This window comes from Globicephala melas, chromosome 3 (genome assembly GCF_963455315.2).
Source record: "Globicephala melas chromosome 3, mGloMel1.2, whole genome shotgun sequence".
Lineage (NCBI taxonomy): Eukaryota > Metazoa > Chordata > Mammalia > Artiodactyla > Delphinidae > Globicephala > Globicephala melas.
This window is the reverse complement of record NC_083316.1, coordinates 146,721,731-146,743,920: the sequence shown is the minus strand read 5'-3', so window position 1 is coordinate 146,743,920 and position 22,190 is coordinate 146,721,731. Positions and strand designations below refer to the sequence as shown.

The 22,190-nt window shown below is 47.1% G+C and overlaps 1 protein-coding gene across 2 annotated transcripts in view; it reads left to right on the top strand.

Annotated features, from left to right (window-relative positions):
- The window catches only part of STK10 (serine/threonine kinase 10), a 120,310-nt gene that overhangs the window by 42,081 nt on the left and 56,039 nt on the right, over positions 1-22,190 (top strand). For both annotated transcript variants that reach the window (XM_030829923.2, XM_060296598.1), the window contains exons 3-4: positions 9,267-9,315; positions 14,481-14,630. In XM_030829923.2, coding sequence (XP_030685783.2) covers positions 9,267-9,315; positions 14,481-14,630 — 199 coding nt within the window. The remainder of the gene's footprint in view (positions 1-9,266; positions 9,316-14,480; positions 14,631-22,190) is intronic.

The window sequence follows — 22,190 nt, the reverse complement described above, 5'->3', positions numbered from 1 at the left end:
TGGTGAGTGTAAGATAATCCATGCAAAGGGGCCTGGCACAGAATAAACTCTTGATTCCTGTTAAATGTCATGGGTGGGGAAACTGAGACCGACCTGGGTTAACTGACCCGGGCAACTGCTTACGTCCTGAGGAGGTGGAGGGTGTAGAGTGAGACTATATGGGGGAAGCAGTGCATAGGTGGTGTTTTCCGTGTGTGTTATTCAGAAGGGTGGAAATCAGCTTGGCATGGCACTGTGGGGTCAGGGTTTAGTCCTGAAGGGTCGATCAGGTAGAGGAGAGATTTTAAATTCTGGCTCTCTCAGTCCTAAGGAGAACTGAGCTGATTCTTCATTTGCAACAACTCCAAAGAAGTTTTTTTTTTTTTGCGATATGCGGGCCTCTCACTGTTGCGGCCTCTCCCGTTGTGGAACACAGGCTCTGGACGCGCAGGCTCAGCGGCCATGGCTCACGGGCCCAGCCGCTCTGCGGCATGTGGGATCCTCCCGGACCGGGGCACGAACCCGTGTCCCCTGCATCAGCAGGTGGACTCTCAACCACTGCGCCACCACGGAAGCCCCAAAGAAGTTTTTTATTGTAACCAGTCCCAGCGCAACTCTGAGAGGACACTGGCCTGAGAGGGAAGAGAGTACTTCTTGATCTGAGCTGTGCACGTGCAGTGCTAAATTCCCATGGCTAAAACAGTGCAGGAACAGGGTAGGTGCCTAATAAATGCACGAATGAATGAATGGATGAATGATAGGAGGGGTGATGTGGGCTGCCAGGATCATGTAGCAAGACCGTGACCCTTATGCTACACCATGACAGCTGCTTAATCTAAACTGATAGGGGATCGAGGTAAACACAGGTTTCCAGTTTCCTTTGGCCTCCAGCCAGAGTGGAAAGCCAGCAGGGCTGCAGGCTGTCCCCTGTCGGGCACCCTCTGAACATGTTTATGGGCTGAGGTCTCCAGGGAAACAAAGAGCTCACGAGTACAAAGACAAAAATATTTACTATCTGGTTCCTTACAGAAAAACTTTGGTGACCCTTGATCTAGAAAAGGGAGATGATTATTGTCTTCATCTTATAGAACTGTGTGAGGATTAAATGAGAGACTGTGAATGAAGGGCCTGGGACAGGGCTTGGCACATAGTGTCAGCAGTTTTCTGAGCTGAAAAGCACTTGGGTCATATTTTCAGAGCCCACGGTCTCTTGCCCTGGGAGCCCTCCCCCAGGTACTGGCAACCACTAATCTCCTTTCTGTCTCTATGGATTTGCTTATTCTGGGCATTTCATACAAATGGAATCACATGATATGTGGCCTTTTGTGTCTGACTTTTTTCACTTAGCGTAATGTTTTCAAGGTTCATTCATATGTATCAGTGCTTCATTCCTTTTTTATGACTGAATAATATTCCATTGTGTGGATATGCCATATTTTATTTTTCCATTCATCTCTTGATGTATACTTGGGTTGTTTCCATCTTTTAGCTATTGTGAGTAATGCTGCTCTGAACATTAGTATACAAACATCTGTTTGATACTCTGCTTTTAGTTCTTTTGGCTATATACCCAGAAGTGGAATGCCAGTTCATAAGGCAATTCCATGTTTAATTTTTTAAATTCTAGTTTTAATTTTTGGGGAACTGCCGTACTCGCTTCCACAGTGGCCACACCATTTTACATACACAGGGTTCCCATTTCTGTACATCCTTGTCAACACTTGTTATTTTCTATTTTTTTTTTAAATAGCCAGCCTAATGGGTGTAAAGTGATATCTAACTGTGGTTTTGACTTGCATTTCCCTAATTAGTAATGCTGAGCATCTTTTCATGCATTTATTGCCTATTTGTATATCTGTAAATGTCTGTTCAAGTATTTTGCCCAATTTTTTTGTTTGTTATTGAGTTGTAAGAGTTCTTTATATATTCTTGATATTAGTCCCTTATCAGATATATGATTTGCAAGTAGTTTCTCCCATTCTGTGGGTTGCTTTTTCACTCTGTTGATAGTGTCCTTTGATGTCCAAAAGTTATCAAATTTGATGAAGTCCAGTTTATTTATTTTTTGTTGTTGTTGCCTGTGCTTTTGGTGTCATAACCAGGAAATCACGGCTAAATTCAATGTCATGAAGCTTTTCCCTGTTTTTTTCTTCTAAGAGTTTTGTAGTTTTACCTCTTACATTTATGTCTTTGATCCATTTTTAGTAAATTTTTGTATATGGTGTAGGGTAAGGGACCATCTTCATTCTCTTGCATATGGGTAGTTCAGTTTTCTCAACAAAATGTGTTGAAAAGACTGTCCTTTTCCCATTGAATGGTCTTGACACCTTTGTTGAAAATCATTTGACCACATATGCAAGGGTTTATTTCTGGGATCTCTTTCCATTGTCTATATGTTTTTATGCTAGTACCTCACTGTTTTGATTATTGTAGCTTTGTAGTAAGTTTTGAAATCAAGAAATGTGAGACTTCCAACTTTCTTTGAACAGTTTCTTAACAACTGTTCTTTTTAAGATTGCTTTGGTTATTTGGGGTCCCTTGATATTCCATATGCCACATCTTTTTTTATCCATTCGTCCATTGATGGACACTTGGGTTGTTTCCATATCTTGGCAATTGTAAATAATGCTACAGTGAATGTAGGGCTGCATATATCTTTACGAACTAGTGTTTCATTTCCTTTGAATAAATACCCAGAAGTGGAATTGCTGGATCACATGGTAGTTCTATTTTTAATTTTTTGAGGAACCTCCATACTGTTTTCCACAGTGGCTGCACCAGTTTACATTCCCAACAGTGCATGAATGAGGGTTCCCTTTTCTTCACATCCTCACCAACTTTGTTATTTCTTGTCCTTTTGATAATAGCCATTCTGACAGGTGGGAAGTGATATCTCATTGTGGTTTTGATTTGCATTTCCCTGATGATTAGTGATGTTGCACATCTTTTCATGTGCTTGTCGGCCATCCATATGTCTTTGGAAAAATGTTTATTCAGATCCTCTGTCCGTTTTTTAATCAGGTTGTTTGGTTTTTTTTGTCATTGAGTTGTATGAATTCTTTATATATTTTGAATATTAACCCCTTATTGGATATATGGTTTGCAAATATCTTCTCCCATTCAGTAGATTGCCTTTTTATTTTGTTGATGGTTTCCTTTGCTGTGCAGATGCTTTTTAGTTTGTTGTCGTCCCATTTGTTTATTTTTGCTTTTGTTGCCATTACCTTTGGAGTCAGATCAAAAAAATATATTGCTAAGACCAGTGTCAAGACCGATCCACCTGTGTTTTCTCCTATGAGGTTTCTGGTTTCTGGTCTAACATTCAAGTCTTTAAACTATTTTGAGTTGATTTTTGTGTACGGTGTAAGATAGTGGGTTCAGTTTCATTCTTTTGCATGTAGCTATCTAGTTCTCCCAACACCATTTATTGAAGAGACCATCCTTTCCCCATTGTATATTCTTGCCTCCTTTGTTGTAGATTAATTGGCCATAATATTCATGGGTTTATTTCTGGGCTCTCTATTCTGTTCCACTGATTTGTATGTCTGTTTTTATGCTGATACCAAACTGTTTTGATTACTGTAGCTTTTGTAATATAGTTTAAAATCAGGAAGTATAATGCCTTCAGCTTTGTTCTTTTTCAAGATTGTTTTGGCTATTTGGAATCTTTTGTGGAATGGGTATGTTGTTAATTGTCTTGGATATATATCTAGGAGGGGAATTGTATGGATCATATTGTAATGCCATGTTTAACGTTTTAAACTGTTAACATTTAGACTGTTTTCCAAAGTACCTGCATCATTTTACTTTCCTACTGTTGGTGTATGAGGGTTCCTATTTGTCCATATTCTTGTCAACACTTATCATTGTCCATCTTTTTGATTCTAGGCATCCTAGCAGGCATGAAGTGGTATCTCATTGTGGCTTTGATTAACCTTTCCCTAATGGCCAGTGATAGCATCTTTTCATGTGCTTATTGGCCATTTCTATATCTTTTTTGGAGAAACATCTCTTCAAATCCTTTACCTATTTTTAGATAGGGTTATTTGTCCTTTTATTGTTTTATTTTAAGAATTCTTTATATATTCTGGATCCTAGCCTGTTGTCAAATATATGACGTGCAGACATTTTTCCCGTTCTGTGGGTTGTCTTTTCACTCTTTTGATAGTGTCCATTGATGCACAAAAGCTTTTAATGTTGATGAAGTCCAGTGTATCTGTTTTTTCTTTTATTGCTTGTGCTTTTGGTGTCACCTCTACCCACCTGATCTTCATCATGCCCTTTGATACACACACACTCAAAGGCCCACAAATCTTTTTTTTTAAAAGATGGGAGGGGGGGCTTCCCTGGTGGCTCAGTGGTTGAGAGTCCGCCTGCCGATGCAGGGGACATGGGTTCGTGCCCCAGTCCGGGAAGATCCCACATGCCGCAGAGCGGCTGGGCCTGTGAGCCATGGCTGCTGAGCCTGCGCGTCTGGAGCCTGTGCTCTGCAACGGGAGAGGCCACAACAGTGAGAGGCCCACGTACCGCAAAAAGAAAAGAAAAGAAAAAAAAAAAGATGGGAAGGTATTTAAATAATTATATTTATATTTATTTTAAAAAAATATTCATTGAAATACTCTTCTGTTTCAATCTGACCATCTCTAATAAGGCAAATCCCTAAAGCCTCTTTGCCAATACCCAGGGCTTCTCAAACCATCATTTGGTAAAGGCTCGCCAGGATGGTCTTACATCCTCCCCAAGCCCCTAGCTCCTTGGTTAGAGGCAAGAAGTAAAGGAAACACTGATGATGAAGTTCAGGTTAATTAAGGAACATAAAAGAAACAGTAATTCTACCAGTTTGTCCCCAAGATTTCTGTACCACCATCTTACATTATGTTTTTGGTAGGCGGAGGAGAGATGTGACTCTAGGGTCCAGACCTCTTGCTCTTTAGTGAATTCCTATAGAGCAGTGGTTCTTAAAGTATAGTCGTGGGGAGAAGCAGCAGCATCCCTGGGGCATTTGTTCAAAGTACAGATTCTTGGACCCTCCCCCAGACCTACTGAACCAGAAACTCTGGGGTGGGGCCCGATTATCTGTGTTTTATCAAGCTCTCCAGCTCCAGGCTGGGTTACCCACTGTGGCCACAGGCGCTGGGTAATTATAGCCACGATGTGCCTGCACCACTCACCTCTGTCTGCGTCTGCCTCTGCCTGTGGCCTTAGGGCAGGGACCTGTCTGAATCGTCCTGGGTCCCCAGACGTGTCATAGACTAGGAGCTCAGGTAGTGTTTGTTGATCAAATACTTCTTTCGTGGCCCCCACTTTGCCTAGCAATGTGAGCCCTTGGGTAGACTCTCAGCTGTTGATGAGTTAAGCTGATCAAAGCCCTCCCTTCAGCAGATCCTGGGAAAACCCTCGGTCCCAAGCTGCTTGCTGCCCTCTCGAGGAAGAGTGATAGATGAGCCTCTGATGGGTTCTAGGAGTCGGTCCTCGGTACTGGGAGCTGTTGGATTTGGGTCTTGGCGAGGGCTTAGAGGCCGTCAGCTTTGTGCCCAGGAACCCTGGATCCCGAGGAGCCTCCTTTCACCACAGGATGCTCTGGGCATGGTCCTGCCGGGGCCTTCATCGTGGATGGGCACAGCCCCATCCCCCTTCAGATGAATAGATGCGTCTGTAGCCATGGGTGATTTTAGGCCAGTACTTTCCATTAAAAAAAAGAGTACTCCTAATATAAAATTTTATTTTACATATTAATTGAATAAAATATGGAAAATACATGGAAGTACAGAACACCGGTAATCCTTCTGTGGGTACTGATGTATGTTTCTGTTCTCTCTTCTAAGCAGGCATATTTAGTAATTTTCTAAGACATCAAGATGATTATTTTATTTATTGTTTTTATTGCCTTTATTGAGATTATTATTTTATTAATTAAACCATGCATTTCTGTAAAAGCCCTGAGAAGTTTATGATATAAGCCCCCTGTGACCCTACCACTGGCAAGCTGAAAGGTAAAGTGTTAAGATACATGTAATGGAACCTGGTGAGAGAACCATGTCATGAAAGGGACATTTTTTTTTTTTTTGGCATCACATAAAAGGCACCAAGACATGAAGCTTTTTAAACCAAAAGGACAAAAAAAAAAAGCAACTTTAAAAAAAAAAGAAGAAAAATCAAACTTTATTTTGCCACAAGTGAGAGTACAGTTGGGCAGAATTATAAAAAGCTAATTAATGGAACATCACTCTGATTAACTCTGAACAAGGACTGCTGTTTCAAAGAAAAGCTTCGGGCTTTCCTGGTGGCGCAGTGGTTGAGAGTCCGCCTGCCGATGTAGGGGACGTGGGTTCGTGCCCCGGTCTGGGAGGATCCTACTTGCCGCGGAGCGGCTGGGCCCGTGAGCCATGGCCGCTGGGCCTGCCCGTCCGGAGGCTGTGCTCCGCAACGGGAGAGGCCGCAGCGGGGAGAAGCCCACATACCACACACATAAAAAAAGCTTCACAGTTTGAAGTGCGGGTTACAGCAGTGGTCCCCAACCTTTTTGGCACCAGGGACCAGTTTCGTGGAAAACGATTTTTCCATGGACCGGGGTGGGGGTGGGTGGGGGTGGGTGGGAAGGTTTTGGGATAATTCAAGCGCATTACATTTTTTGTGCCTTTATTTCTATTATTATATCAGCTCTACCTCACATCATCAGGCATTAGATCCCAGGGGTTGGGGATGCCTGTGTTACAGGGCAGTAATCTCCTAAAGATACTTCCTCGGGGTCCATATGCAAATTGTGACGTATTATAGGTTTAATCCTGGCATAGAATGAAAAGTCAGTACATTTATTCATGGAAATAAAACCAAAGCTAAGCTCAGAGCTTCCCAGCAGCCAAGGCAAAATAATAATAAGTAAAAAAATACGGGAAGGGCAAGGGGGCGTGGAGCTCTTGAATTGCAGAAGAGGAAACAAACCAGAACGGCACAGTGCTCAAGCTTTCCTAGTGCTGACCTGGGAGAGGAGGGGTCATGGGGGACCTTGAGTAAGGATGTTGTGTAAGGGACAGTTTAACTGAAAGATGCAGGAACTGCCTGGGTTTGACCACTTCTCATTACTGACTTTTGATACGGCAATGGGTGTGTTGATGAACTGTAGTTCTGGGAAGGCATATTTTTGTAGGAGGCGTAAATAACATGGTCTAAGTGTGACACTCTGTAGTGATTTCCTTTGCTAGATTCGACAAGTGCCTATTAGTTGGTGTGGCTTTTGTGTTGGGCATGTCGTTGACTGTCTTGATGATGTTGGAGGGAGAGAAGCTTAGTACCATTTTACAGACGAAGAAATCGAGGCTCAGGGACACTAAGTGGCTTACCCAGGGTCACATAGCTAATTAAGAGGCACTACCACCTTTTCCTCTTCAGCTGCCCCCTGTTAGAGAAGGGAATGTCTGAGCCTGTCCTGTGTCTGCTATGTGTGAGGCTCAGGCTTGTTGCTTTATAAATACCACCTCATCCAACCATTACAGTAGTTCTGGGGGCATCCACAGTATTATCCCATTTTGCAGAGAGGTAGGTCATTGCCAAGGCCGCAAAGATAGTAGCGGGTGAAGAGCAGGGGTTCCCAGCCTGGGTTTGGTGGTGGGACTTAAGGGCGTGCAAGAAGTCAGTGGAATTGCACACAAACATTTGTTTGCATTTTTCTGTGTGAGAGGAGAGAGGGTGGCTTTCGTGGGGTCTCAAAAGACAACACGAAAACCAAAAAAGCCTGAACCTCTGAGCTCAAGGAAGGAATCATAGGAACAGCTCATACTGACTGAGCCTCACCCGTCGCCCGGCAAGGCCCGGATGGCTTTGTCACTCCTGTGGGGTTCGGGCGTGTATCCCACCATCTCACAGGCCACTTAACTAGTAAGTGGCCTTGCTTGGTGACTAAATTTGGCTTCTTTTCCGCCACTGCTTCTCGTAGCTGGGGTTTTTTCTAGCAATTAACAGGATTTGGGGTTCTCTTTTGTGGAGCTGAGGATTATTAAAAGGCAGAATGAGACACTGAGCTTCGAGAGGTCAATGCCTGTGTCCAGGTCACCCTGACCCCTGGGAACAAGCCTGGTTCATTGGTGGTTGGTTAAATGAACAAATGAATGAGTGAGTAAGTGGGAGAAGGTAGTACCACTTCCTCGTGTTCTGGGTTGCAGGACATTAATCCATCTCTGATGACTTTTATTTAGGACGACAGTCACCAAAATGGTAGAGAGGTAGTCTGGGGGAGCTGGGGTCAGGCCTGATGCTCCGATGGCCAGGCAGGACCAGAGTGACTGTAGGAACGTCAGAGGCCAGGTCTCTCCTCCTCGGCAGGTGGTGCTGTGTGAGTGGGTGGGTGCCCCCTTGCATCGCTCCCTCCCATGGTGAGTAGCACAGCGTGTGGCAGGCCTGTCTGCTGTCCTGGGTCGGGAGGGCGGTGCAGTCTTGCTACACCTGGTCCCAGTATCTCTGGTGTCCCTGGCCCAGCTTAAAGCCCCCTGCTTGACCTCCTTTTGTTTCTTGCCCCCAGGGGTGTCCTTCCCCCTAAATATACTTAGAGCTGGGGCCCAGCTAAGAGTAATAGCATCAGCAGCCCCATCTTACAGCTGAGAAAACGGGCTCACACGATGGAAGTGACTTGCCCAAGGTCACAACTAGTGAGCCGTGGGCTTGGGACTGGGTCCAGACATGCATCACCACATCCTCCTTTTTACATTGCCAGGAAGCCTCTGGAAGGCGGCCACAAGCTCAGAGGCCTCATCGGAACCTTAAGGCTAGTTCTCCGTCCTCTGGCTGGAGAGCTGGCTCTGGCCCAGCTGGGTCATGGCTGAGGTTTTTCCTTTTCTATTTAGGGCGACGAGCCTTCTTGACCACGCTGCAGGCACTGTGTCTGCCTCTGCTGAGCTTGGTTGGAGGGACTTTACAACAAGCAGGGGCCGGGAGCCCAGAGCTGGAGGAGATGCTGGGAGTGCCTTAAATTTTGTGTCAGTTTCTGCCTTCCCCACCCGCCTCTATCAGCACTTTAAAAAACAGAGAAAGCATCTTCTCATATAGGAGAAGGCAGGAGCCTTCTCCTATATGAGCCTAGAGTGGGGCAGGAAGGATAGGAGCCTAGAGTGGGGCAGGAAGTGTGAAGATGGGAGTGGACCAGAGAGGGAGGGCCTGTGTCAATACCCACGGCACTTTTTACTCTAATTGCCCTTTTCCATCCGCCGTGCTGGGCTGGGAGCCTCTGGAAGGCTTGGATCTGGTGGCTCTCCCAGGCGCCTGCTCATTGTTACTTTGCCTTGTATTTTCTGCAGATCATGATCGAGTTCTGTCCTGGGGGAGCTGTGGATGCCATCATGCTGGGTGAGTTTTTTGCTTTTTGTTTTTTTTTCTTGGCGCGGCATGCGGGATCTTAGCTCCCCAACCAGGGATCAAACCTCTGCCCCCTGCAGTAGAAGCGTGAAGTCCTAACCACTGGCCCACCAGGGAAGCCCCCTGGGTGAGTCTTCCTTCATGCAGTGCAGTGGTGCTGGTGTTGGCGCTGCTTAGAACTGGTGTCCATCACTCCTCTGCCCCAGTAATGCCCGTGGCCTGTTTGAGTACCTCCCCACTCTGTCCCATTTTGGGAGCAGGGGCTGGGTTACTGGAGAGGATGCAGGACACTTGGAAGACCAACACTTCCCGTTCAAAAAGCCACATGACCTTGAGCGGGTCATTCTCTCCCTCAAGCCCTCGGCATGACAGGTGTGGTGCTCCCTTGCCGGACCCCACAGTACTCCTAGGAGGTGAAAATGAGACACCTGAGGGAGGTTCTTTGTAAGGTGGGGATCCCCACCCATTCTATAAGAGCTCAGTGGGGAAATGGTTGTTCCAGGCAAGCTTGAGCAGTAACAAAAAATATGTATTAGTAATCACCTCTATTTTTTGAACGGCCACTGTATGCCAGAGATTGTGGTAGCTGCTTTCATGTATATTATCCTCATGTATAAAATCAGAAAGAGCATCTCTGTTTTATTGACCAGACTGATGCTTAGAGAGGTTAAGGAGCTCGCCCAGAGTCACACAGCAGAGCTGAGATGTGAACCCAGGTCTGGGGGACGCTGTTCCTAATTGCTGCCCACCCTGCATTATCCTTTGCTTTTGCCAGCCTGGTGAGCAGTGAGTGAGGAGAGGTTGAGAGTCTTGGGCCCAGAAGGTTGAATAACATGTCCGGGATTCTGGGGCAGTTCAGGAGAGGAGAGGCCCTCAGTATAACATAGCACCATTCAGCCACGTTTTTATTGTGAAGAGGGTGTTTTCTCCCTCAGTTTATCTCAGGAATGTCTCAAATTTATGGCAGCCCTTTCCCATCCTGAGCTATAGAATGCTGGCTTTCCTTGCAGAGCCTCTTGCCACTCCCAGAGTTCCCAGGTGGGTAAATGACAGTAGGGGACAGGATACGGGCGCTTGTGGTATGGCCCTTGGGTGTACCTTCTCCCAGCAGAGATTGGCTTTGAAGATTTTCATTGTTCTGGGTAGAATCTGACAACGTAAAAATGATGGTCTTGTATGAGTTCAGATGCTCTAGGTTATAAGGGCTATTCAAACTGGTTTAGGAAAAAAAAAAGTTAGGGGATGTGGGAAGGGGAATTTATTTGCACTAATAACTGAAAAGTTTAAGGGTGTCAGGCTTCAGGCACAGCTTGAGCTAAGGGTTTTAAAAACATTGTTGTAAGAACTTGGTTTCCTTCTCCAACTCTTGACCCTACTTTCCTCTGTGTTGGCCCCATTCTCATGCTGATTTTCTGTTCTTGGTGACAAGATGGCTGTGGGAGCTCCAGCCGTCACATCAGAATTCCAAATAGCAGGATAGAAGAAGGAAGGGTAGGACAGGTCCACAAAAACACATCCCACTGCCACTCTTTTAAGACACCACAGAAGCCCCACGTGACACCTCCATTTTCATCTCACTGGCTAGAAGATAGTAACACATAGCTGTAAGGGAGGCGGAGAAATGTGGTCTTCTGGCTGGTTGGCTGTATGTTTGGATATTTTAAAAAGGGGAGAATGAGAACCAATGAGCAGCCTGCCTCTCCCGGTTTGCCGCTTAGCTGAATGAGACCTGGGGGAGGATATCAGAGGGGAAGAGGCACTGATGAGTCCCAGGTCCTTGAGCTCATTCACAGCTGGGGCGTCACCCCGGGCTATTGCTCAGCCAGCAGGCAAACTCACCCTGGGCTCTGTGTCTCACGTCTCCCGGTGGAACCGACGGCTCCGGCCCCAAGTGGTTCGCTCCTTTTTGGTGGCAGCAGTTAAAGTGCTATCATCATGTTAGAAATCCAGGTGGGAGAAGAGAAGCTGGGACAAGGAGAGCCAGGCTGCAGCTCTGTGGTCAGGGGTAGACTGTCCCGCAGATGCCCGCCCTGCTCAGAGGGCCTTTCTGCCCTAGGTTGCCTCCCGTCGCCTTGCAGACTTGTGCAAAGTGATGAGCCTGGGCTTGGGGTCCAGGCGTCCTGAGGTCCATGCCAGGTTCCTTGGCTTGGTAGCTGTGGGGTCCTGGACTGGCTCCTTTACGGCACGGGCAGAACATGCACGCGGCACATCACCACGTGGCCATCTTAGTTTGTTCTGATCCTGTGGGCCACGCCTTGCTAGCTGCTAAACATTTTGGCTCTCAGCCCTCCTGAGAACAGTAGGGTGAGGGGCGGGTCTGGATGTGGTTTCGAAGGGGACTTAGACTCATCGGCAATAGACTCATCTGCAATGTTGCAGCTTCTTTTATTAAGGAGAAAGTATTCATGTATTGCTGTGTAATCAAGAATTCATCTTAAAAATTTATCATACTGTGTGATTCCAATTATATGCCTTTCTAGAAAAAGATGAAACTATAGGGACAGGAATCAAATTAGTGATTGATTTGGGGCTGGAATGGGGGTGAAAGGGGCACAGGGGAATTTGGGGGAGTGATGGAAATATGTATTCTATTAATAAATTGTGGTGCTGTTTTTGTGGCTACCTACATTTGCCAAAGTTCATAGAAGTCTATACCCAAAAAAAGGTGAATATTACTGTATGTAAATTATATCTCAATAAACTAGACTTTAAAAATATGTCTTATCTATTTACCTCACTGGATTATTGTAAAGATTAAATGAAATAATGTACCCAAATCCTTATCCCTGTGCCTAGTGCATTGTAAAGGCTCCAAAATTGGTGGCGTTGAGATCATGGTCATCACATCATCACTTTGATTTTTCCTGTTTCATTTATGTAAGTAAATCAGACATGAGCCAGACTCATTTTTGACATTTAAAAATTTGCTGCAGGGCTTCCCTGGTGGCGCAGTGGTTGAGAGTCCGCCTGCCGATGCAGGGGACGCGGGTTCGTGCCCCCGTCCGGGAGGATCCCACATGCCACGGAGCGGCTGGGCCCGTGAGCCATGGCCGCTGAGCCTGCGAGTCCGGAGCCTGTGCTCCGCAACGGGAGAGGCCACAGCAGTGAGAGGCCCACACGCCGCAAAAAAAAAAAAAAATTGCTGCAGATAATCTGACATAATCTCAGGACCAGCAATCACCTTTTATTGACTGTACTCCATGCTGAGAAGTTAACATGCTTTATCGCTGGAGCCCTGCCTACATCCATCATCATACTCCCATTTTACAGACCAGTAAATGAAGATGCAGTGGGATACAGCAACTTGCCAGAAACCACACAGCCAGTAAGAGGCAGCGCTGGGTTCAGGCACAGTCTGTGTGGCCCTGAGGTCCCCTCAGGCTCTGAGCCTAGACCCCTGCTGGCGGAAGCGCAGGGGTTAAGGATGAGCAGTTGGGAAGGGGAGCAGTTGTGGACCCAGAGAGAGGGACCTCTGGTCCAGGAGCCCTGCTTTGGGGCCGGGCTTCCCAGGACAGTGCAGTTGGCACCTCCACCCTGGCCCTGGCCCTGGGAAGTCAGAAGGGAGAGTGCTTCTCCAGCCAGAGGGAGGCCTCAGTGCAGTGCTCTGGCCCACCAGCCTGGGAGCCTGCAGCCTGAAGGCTGTGAGGCTCACCTCAGCACAGGGAGCTTGGGCGGCAGCAAAAACTCAATAATCACGGTGACCAGTGGGGCAGAGAGTGGGGCATGTTGTCCTTGACTCTTCTCGCACCCTGTCTCGCCACTGCACCCACCTGGTCCCACACTCTGTCATTCCCCCCTCCCCAACCCAGGTCAGGAATCCTTCCTCTTCAAAGCGTTGGCCACCTTCTAGCCCTCCTGGACCACGGTGTGGCCCCCAGCCAAGCCCCCTGCCCACTCTTGTTCCCTGCAAGCTCTTCACTCGCTGCACCAGGAGGAATTTTTTAAACGCAAAACTCAGGTTGTATCTCTGTCCCACTCAGAGCCTCTCCCAGACTGCCCATTGCATTTCAAAGAAAATGCAGCCTCCATAGCTCCCGCCAACCTCCGACCTCCACTTAACTTTCCCCGCCAGCCAAGCGGGGTCCTTTGCACATGCTGTGGAACTCTTCTTTGCGTTCCTCACCTGCTCAGAAAAGAAGTTCCTGCCGTCTCTAAGTGGACGCTGGGTTGTGAATAGTGTGTGTGTCTGTGTGTGTGCGCGCACGCATGGCCCCAACCAGCACATAAGAGGCTTTTGGTGACGGCCCCTCACCTTCCCCATCTCTGGTACCACCACCACCGGCCAGTTAATATTTTTCAACACCAGCTCATGTCACCTCCAGGCCTTCGCTTTGGCTGGTTCTTTGACCTGGAATGCCCTGCCCCACTTTTCTCCTCTCAAACACCTGTTCTTCCTTCAAGACACAGCTCGAATGCCCTTTCCTCTGGGGAGCTTCCAGATTCCCCAGGCAAAAGGGGTTGCTGCCTGTCCTGCCCTCCCATGCCCCCCAACCCCCCTGTGTTCCAAAAGTTGCTTGTCATTTCCATGCCCTTCTCTGTGTCCCCACACCCAGCACGGAGCCTGACACTCAGTGCCGGCCCACAGAATGGGTCTCTGCCCCTCAGAAAGGTTGTGTTTGCAAACCTGAGCTCTGAAGACAGGCTGGCTGGTTTTTTTCTTTTTTTGCGTACGAAGGCCTCTCACTGTTGTGACCTCTCCCGTTGCGGAGCACAGGCTCCGGACGCGCAGGCTCAGCGGCCATGGCTCACGGGCCCAGCCGCTCCACGGCATGTGGGATCTTCCTGGACCGGGGCACGAACCCGTGTCCCCTGCATCGGCAGGCGGACTCTCAACCACCGCGCCACCAGGGAAGCCCCAGGCTGGCTGTTTTTAATCTCAGATCTGTGACTCCCTACAGTGTGACCTTGAGCAAGTGACTTGACCTCTCTGAGCCTCAGTTTCCTAACCTGTGAAATGGCGGAACAATTGTGCCTGCTCCATAGTGTTACTGTGAGGACGAAGCAGGTACCCTGTGAAGTGCTTAGAAGTGAACCTGGTATACAGTAAGTGCGCAACCACATTGGCGGCTTATGTATTTCTTGTACCTGGCAGGGGCCTGACATGGAGTTGCCTGCATTGAGCACTTGCTGAGTTGACAAGTTCTCTCTGTTTCCAGAGCTGGACAGAGGCCTCACTGAGCCCCAGATTCAGGTGGTTTGCCGCCAGATGCTGGAAGCCCTCACCTTCCTGCACGGCAAGAAGGTCATCCACCGGGATCTGAAAGCTGGCAACGTGCTGATGACGCTTGAGGGAGACATCAGGCTGGGTAAGGGGTGTCTGTGGGCGAGGCGGGAAGGCAGAGCCCTGCGCCACCTGCCGGGGGTGTTGGCCTGGCCTCTGCGGGCAGGAGGGAGCGAGTGTGGATCCGCACTCCCATGGGATGTCGAGGTCCTCCCCGGTCTTCCCCGGGCCTCAGGGCCACAGTTCCCATCGTGGCTGCATCTAATCCAGGGTTCTCAACCGAGGGTGATTTTGTCCCCCGGGGACTAGTGGCAATGTCTGGAGACATCTTTGGTTGTCACAACTAAAGGTTGGGGGAGACCACTGACATCTGGTGGGTAGAGGGAGGGATACCCAGCACCCTACAGTGCACAGGACAGCCCCTTGCTACCAAGAGTGATCCTGCCTACAGGCCAACAGCGCTGCAAGGAGGCACTGGCCCAACCCCTTTTGCTCTTGCTTCTGATTGGTAGAATCTGAGAGAGAGTGATGGCCGGAAAGACAGCCCTCATCCATTCCCAGACAGAAAATAGAACATCAGGGGCAGATAGTGAAACCTTATTAATTTTTTTTTTTATGTCTCCTCTCTGTTTTTTTCTTTTCAACGGTGGTAAAATATACATAACAAAATTTATCATCTTAACTGTTTGTAAGTGTACAGTTCGGTGACATCAAGCACATTCAAATTGCTATGCAGCCATCACCACCACCCGTCTCCGGAACTTCTTCATCTTCCCAAACTGAAGCTCTGTACCCATTAAACAGCATCTCCCCATCCCCTCTGCCCCCAGCTCCTGGCAACCACCATTCTCTCTCTCTCTCTTTTTTTAAATTTATTTTTATTTCATTTTTGGCTGCATCAGGTCTCAGTTGCGGTGCGCGGGCTCTTTGTTGCAGCACGCCGCGGGCTCCTCTCTAGTTGTGGCATGCGGGTTCCGGAGCACACGGGCTCTGTAGTTTGTGGCATACAGGCTCTCTAGTTGAGGCGCACGAGCTCAGCAGTTGTAAGCGCGCGGGCTTAGTTGCCCCTCAGCATGTGGGATCTAAGTCCCCTCCCCAGGGGATCTAACCTGCGTCCCCTGCATTGGAAGGCGGATTCTTTACCACTGGACCACCAGGGAAGTCCCCAACCACCATTCTCTTGAATGTCTCTATGAATTTGACTACTCTAGGAATCTCATATAAATGCAATCATTTGTGTTTTCGTGCCTATTTCACTTAGCACAATGTCCTCAAGTTTCGTCCATGTTGTAGCATGTGTCAGAATTTCTTTATATTTTTAATAAGTTTTTTTAACCAAAATAACACATACATGTGTCGTCTACTCCTACCATCTCCCTTCCCTGTCCCCCCACCCCAAGACAATCACTTTTAACTCTTCTCATATTTACTCCTGCGTAAATGCAGGAGTAAATATGAGAAGAGTTAAAAGTGATTAAAAATAAAATAATAAAATATAAAAAAAAGTGGTAATAAAAATAACGCATATGTATCGGTTTAGGAAGCACCCTCTAGATGCCAGCCCTCAGACAAGGCACTTACCAGACGTCATCTCATTTAGTCAGCACTCCTGAGGGCACGTGGGGGAGGGGAGGTGACTATACCCATCACAGGTGAGGACGCTGAGGCCCACAATGGAATGAGATGCCCAGGATCAGTCCATGAGGGGGGAGAAGCAGCAGGGTTTGGACTTGGGTCTCCCTGACTCTAGCTGCCAGTGGACTGGCTCTGTCACAGGTGGAGGGAGGTGGCCAGGGAAGAGGCAGGTCAGGGAGAATCTGGGAACAGAAGAGTCTTATGTGCTCTGGGGAATTCAAGGCAAACCTTCGCTCAGCCTTCAAGAACATATCAAATGTATATCTATATCCCTTCCCTCTTGGACCTCCCTCCCACCCCCCGCCCCATGCCCCCCATCTAGGTCGTCACAGAGCACGGAGCTGAGCTTCCTATGCTTATGGCATGTTCCCGCTAGCTATCTGTTTTACGCTTGGTAGTGTATATACGTCAGTCCTAATCTCCCAATTCGTCCCACCGTCCTCTTCCCCGCCGTGTCCACATGCCCGTTCTCTACGTCTGTGTCTCTATTCCTGCCCTGCAAATGGGTTCATCTGTACCATTTTTCTAGATTCCACAGATACGTGTTAAATGTACAGCAGAAACTAACACAACATTGTAAAGCATTTATACTCCAATAAAAATTTTTTTTAATTGAAAAAGATATGCAAGATACTAAAAAAAGTAAAATAAATAAAATAAAGTAAATACATACGGTAATACCTAAAAAAAAAAAAAGAACATATCAAATGGAGGAGACAGGGCACAGACAGCCTGGGTCAGGAGCAGCCTGAGGGGCTGTCAGCACAGGGAAGCCCGGGAAGCCCTGGGTAGAGACAGGGATGGAGGGAGGGCCCCAGCAGCCTGGGGCTAAGATGTGCCCAGTGAGGGTCTCCTTTCCCTTGCTGACTTCCTCCACACACCCCTTCAGTCGGGAGGGCGCTGACGGGCCGAGCTGACTCCAGAACCGCACTCGGAACCCAGCAGGAGCAGATGGGGGCATCAGCTTTCCAAATGACTTGACAGATGCAGGTGAGAAAACTAGGAAACCAATTAAGGAGGAAGAAAAGTTCAGGGAGAGTTGAATGTGCGAGTATTTACACAATTACAGCTGAGCCCTGGGAACCTGGTGTGGACGCCTGCTGAGTCCTGATATTCTGTTTTAGAAAATCCTCCTTCCCCCTGGGGCTTGGAATCTGCAGCCTGGTGAAGCAGTGGAGGAGGCCTGAGAGACGAGGTAGCAGTCTGTCTGCCTCTTCCTAGGTCCCTGGGACCGTCTGGGACCCCTGGAGGGGCATTATGCAACTCAGGGCTGCATAAGAGAATTGCTCAGCAGATCTTTCTCCCAAGCAGAGATGTCACCTTATCAGAGACAGTTTGTGTTTCTCGATGGAGTGGGAATAAATGGGAAGCAGCAGGGTGAGCTGAGCAAAGCGTCGGCCCTAGACACAGACAAGCCTGGTTCAGATCCTGACTCTGCCACTTCCGAGCTGGACAAACACATTTAACCATTCAGGCCTCAGTCTTTTCATCTGTGCAGTGGGTGTAACAACAGAACCTCCTCACAGGGTTGTGACCATTGGGCTGAAACACAAAGTACTGTCACTGGGAGCCTCAGGGTTCTGTCCCTCTCTGCTACTAGGCATTTTGCTTCTTCCTTGTGTTAAATGTTTACTTCTGTCTAGGATTTCAGACTTCCTCTGAGATTCATTTGATAGTTGCCAAGCAGAGCACACATTCCAGCTCCGGGTGGCTGTGAAGCAGTTCTTCATGGCCAGTGGGAATCCATTTGTGCAGAGAGGGAAAGGAAGAGTGTCTGCCACCAGAGACAGTCAGATGTAAAGTGGGGTGAGGACTCTGAGGTCCAAAGATCTGTGCTCTTGTCCTGGACCTGCCTTTGGCCTTGGATGAGTCACCTAACCCTTTTGAACCTTACTTTCCTCAAACAGAGTGGGGTAGTAGTTCTTACCTCATGGAATTGGTATGATGATTTAATGAGGCAATATATGCAAAGCATCTATAGGTGCCCAGCCTATCAGAGAGAGGCCTGGCAAAGGTTGAGTTTCTTTCCTGGGCTGAGGGATGTCTCACAGTAGCTGTCATGAGGAGGAATGTTCTTCATTCTCCAAAGAACCTGTATTCCTCTCCCCAGAGGTGCTTCTCTGAAGATGGGAGGTGAAATTCACAACTTTTGGGGTCTTTCAAGTTCCGAGAAGAGGTCTGAACTGGCCTAAAAATCAAAGTGCCTAACACAGAGCCTGGCACATAGTAGGTGCTCAGTAAATAGTAGTGTCCAGCATTGCCATTACTTTATCAGCTCAAGTTACTACAGGATCTCTACTTCCCAAAGGCCCCCTGATATTCAGGAGGCCTGGCAGGAACCAGTCACCTGCCTCTCACCCCCACCTGGACCCTAACCCAGAATTCCTGTGTGCTGCTGCCAGCAGGCTGGGGTCTTGGTTCTTTCATTGTGGCTACCAGGCACTGAGCCAGTGTTTGGTATGTAACTCACTGAATCCTCACAGACTACTGATAACATTTTACAGAGGAAGGATTTGGCACCTAGAGAGGTTAATTAACTTACCCAAAGTCACACAGCTAGTAAGAGGAACAGCTGGGGTTTAGACCAGCTGGGGTTTAGACCAGAGCCCATGTGCTTAACCACTACCCTCCTTAGACTCTTGGTGGCAGGTGATAAAAACTGGTCACGCGACTTAAGGCAGACAGGAGAATGTGTGTATATGGTGTATGGAACCGTGCTGGGGAAGATATGCAGCTGGACATGGAGTTAGTTGGACCCTGGAAAACAATGCTGCCAGGACTGTCTCTGGTTTCTGCCTTTCTGTGTATGTTGGTTAGGCTCTCAGTCCAACACACACAGCTTCTGGCTGGGTTTAATTTTACTTTCCCCAGCATTGCCTCCTGCAGGATGAACTGAACCTCATCATTTCAAGTCTCAGAGTCAATAATCCCAGTGAAGAGCTCTGATTGGCCCAGCGTGGCTCAGGTGCAGATCCCTGGACCAATCAAGGAGGCCCAGTAAGGAGGGCTTCTCTTATTGGCCCAGCTTGTAGTCAGTCTCTGAGAATGGAGACGGGATCATGTAGCAGTATGGAAGTCCCCTTCACCCTCCTGAAACAGTGGGGTTGTGGGTGGGCAAGATGGTTTTTTAGAAGGAGGAAAGATTTGGACTTGCCAGAAAAGCAAATTGCTGTCCACCATAGACTGGCACAGCCTGCTGGAGTAATAGAGACCCAGAAGAGGGAGTGAGTGAGGCAGAAGTGGATGGAAAGCAAGAACAAAGGACTGAGTTTGCAATTGAGGTTGAGAGAGACAGAAAATACCAGAAAAATGCAGGGTTATGTGGGAGAAGAGAGAGTTGATGAAGGCAGTGAGGTAGGAGGCTGAAGATGGAGGGGAATGAATGGGAAAGCAAAGCCCTCATTAGTGGTCATGTGTACCTGGTTGCCTAAAAAACAAAAAAAAATAAAAATAGAAACAAAAATAGAGCAGTTCTTTCAGTCTCACAGTTGGTTGCGTAATATGACCCCCATTTAATAGATGAGGAAACTGAGGCTCAGAAACAGGAAGTAGTTTATCTCAGATCACAGTAGACTCTTCTCACTTCCCTGCCTGGTACTGTTCCCATGATGCTCCTGGGAAGGCAGAAGTCCTGATAATTAAGAGAGGTCACTTGGGTGACTGGTGGAAGCCTCTCTCTTTTGAGCCCAGGCATGCCTCCGGCTGCTCTAAGGAAGGAAACCCCTGGGATTCCAGGGCTGGGGATGGGAGCCTTTGATTCTCCTGTCACCACCCCAGTTTCAGCAGGTCCCAAACCCTCTAGAGAGGGTTCACTTTTCTGTCTGCACCATGAGGGCTGTGGCTAGTTCTTGCCCACAGGGCCACTGCTGGCTGGATGGGACACTTTTGCCGTGTAAGGAGATGCAGTGTCCCTGGCTCTTTCTCACTAAATGGCAGCAGCACTGTCTTTTGTTGTGGTAACCTGACTGCCCCCATTCATTTCCAAATACTTCCTGGGGCACATGGCACGACCCCTGATTGAGGCCCACCTGGAAGCTTCTCAGACACCTAGAATTCGAGTGTAAGCCCTGACCAAGCTAGATTGTGGACTCCGCTGGTGTGTGGTGGAGGGTCCAGGAGAGGAGGACAATTGGGCAGTGGTTTGCCTTTAATTGGCATTGTCTGGGGAAAGACTCCTCTTATCTTGGATTCTTTTGGTCGCCTGCGGTTAAGGGGACAGATGAAAGATTCTCTTAGATATCTTCATACATTCTAAGTTCACTGCATGCGCGCGCGCGCGTGTGTGTGTGCGCGCGTGTGTGTATAATATGTAATGCATTTTACACTGTTATGTAATTTTCTGATTATAAAAGTAATATGTGCTATTTATACATGTATAGAAAGATATGTACAATGGTATTCATTGCAACAGTATAAGTAACAGCAAGAAATCAGAAATGATCCAATTTATTCCAGTAGAATATTACTTAAATAAGTTATGGTACTATCATACAATGGAATGTTCTTCAGCTATTGAAAATTAAGTTGTAGAAAATGTGTAATCTCTTGTAAAGATGTATATACATACTGTGAAGGGGGAAAAAACAAGTTGCAGAATAGTATGTTTAATGTGATTTCATTGTTAAAAGTAGCAAACACCTGAAAATGATCTATACATATAATTTTAATATATTTTTATTTACATATATGATTTTTATTTTTATAAATAAATCTGGAGCTATATGCAGCAAACTCATAAGTGTTTATCTCTGCCAGGATTATGGAGACTTTTTATTTTGTAAATGTTTGAATTTTTGATAAGCAGTATTACCTTGGTAATAAGAAAATAAATATATGAATGAGTATATAGGTAGATAGAGTCGTATAGACAGTTAGGAATAAGACCCACAAAGAAGGAAATTAAAGTCTCTTCTAATCTTGCCAAGGTGCACTGCTTCCTTCCAGTCTTTTTTCTGAGCTCAGAAAGACCAGAGAGTGGTAGAGCACAGACTTAGCGTCACATTTGTCCTTAGATCTGGGTGACCATCTGCAAGTTACTTAATCTCTCTGAACTTCCTTGTCCTCATCTGTAAGATGGGGATAATAATTTTCCCTGCCCCAAAGGGTCATAGATATAAATGACATACATACGGATATAGATGCTGATGAGATGCAAAATGACATACAGAGGAAGGTAAATGATACGCATAAGCCTCTTTGTGTAGCGCTGCACACCTTATAAGTTCTCAGTAAATATTAGTTTTTATTAGATTAACATGTATTTTTTAAAAAAATTTGGATCATAGTATATATATATATATTTTTTTTCCAGTCAGCTTTTTAAAAAAATAGAATAATATCCGGTAATTCCCCATATCCTTAAATATTCCTCGGAAACATGGTTATTTAATGTTTTTCTTTCATTCCGTCATGTGCACAAACGATAATTGACCTATGAAACCCCCAGAGTTGGATATTTAGGCATCTCGTGAGGTTTCTCACGTTATCCTCTCACAAGCGCAGTGATGGGCATGCTTGTTCATGGGTCTGCAAGTCTCTGTCTGTAATCACACCTTTGAGGGGGAGTCTTGGAATTAGGATTGTTGGGTGTGTGCAGCCTGTCGGGTGGTGTTGATACCTGTGGCCAACGTGCCGTTCACGCTGGGTGCGCCAGTTCACACCCCCCAGTGGAGTGTGAAGTTCTTTCACCACATCCTGGCCCCCACTGAGTTTTACTTGAAAAAACAAAAACAAAACCCCACAACCCTCACCCCAGACTTTGTCACATGCATCTCAGCTTTTCAAACCTGCTTTTCATACAAGCGATGCGTACTCTCTATCATAAACGTTTTAAAGAATAAAAGGTGTAGTCAGTAAAAAATGTAAGGCCCCCTCAGCACACTGCCCCCAGCAAAACCCCACTTCCGGGGAGGTAGTCACAATGAGTTTGATGTGCAGCCTTTCAGACTCTTTTCGATGCTTGTGGACGTCTTTGTGTGCACGCGGTATGCGTGGGGCATTCTTTTAAGAT